This window comes from Morone saxatilis, unplaced genomic scaffold (genome assembly GCF_004916995.1).
Source record: "Morone saxatilis isolate NCDOM2014 unplaced genomic scaffold, NCSU_SB_2.0 Contig18, whole genome shotgun sequence".
Classification (NCBI taxonomy): domain Eukaryota; kingdom Metazoa; phylum Chordata; class Actinopteri; family Moronidae; genus Morone; species Morone saxatilis.
The window spans coordinates 24,265,298-24,265,868 of NW_023339740.1; the positions used below are offsets into that span (position 1 = coordinate 24,265,298).

The following is a 571-nucleotide window of genomic DNA, read 5'->3' on the forward strand; positions in this document are numbered from 1 at the left end:
CTGTTGAGAAAACTTGTCCTATTGGTGCATTCAGAGACCAAATTAACATTATTTTTATATCCATGATTATTTTTGTCCCTGGACCTCGTGGTGCCTTCAGGGATACTCTGATAGGGAGATATTTCCAAATGCAAATGGGCTCTTAAATGCATCATCAGAACAGAAAGATAAAGATCATCATCATCCTAATATATCAAAGTACCAGTATGTGTCACAGTATATTGCATTGTGGTGTGTCATGGCATCGCTTCCTGTCTGTGTTCAGGTGTCTGTGTTCGGTTATGGGGCCGACAAGCAGGGGAACTGGCACCACTACTGGGAGGAGAATCGCTATGCCGGAGCCTTCAGGAAGACCGGTGTCCACAGTGCCGACTTCGAAACGCAGGTCATCCACCAACTCGCCAAGGAGGGCAAGATCAGTCTGCACCTGTGACACGACCACTGACCCACAGACTGATGGACAGACCCACAGACATGCTGACTGACCCACAGACTGATCTCTTACTGACCAGCAGATCATTCACCACTTAATTGAGACCAAGTACCAGCAACATGTCGTCTGATATCCAGC

At 47.1% G+C, this 571-nt stretch overlaps 1 protein-coding gene and 1 long non-coding RNA gene across 2 annotated transcripts in view; one reads left to right on the forward strand and one right to left on the reverse strand.

The window, feature by feature from the left end:
- st3gal8 (ST3 beta-galactoside alpha-2,3-sialyltransferase 8) overlaps positions 1-565 on the forward strand; it is a 4,352-nt gene extending 3,787 nt beyond the window's left edge. The window contains exon 8 of the mRNA XM_035661988.1: positions 266-565. Within this exon, the coding sequence (XP_035517881.1) occupies positions 266-433 (168 nt within the window). The 3' untranslated portion in view covers positions 434-565. The remainder of the gene's footprint in view (positions 1-265) is intronic.
- Positions 1-571, reverse strand: part of LOC118328320 — an 8,285-nt gene that overhangs the window by 3,983 nt on the left and 3,731 nt on the right. The gene's annotated exons all lie outside the window — the stretch shown is intronic.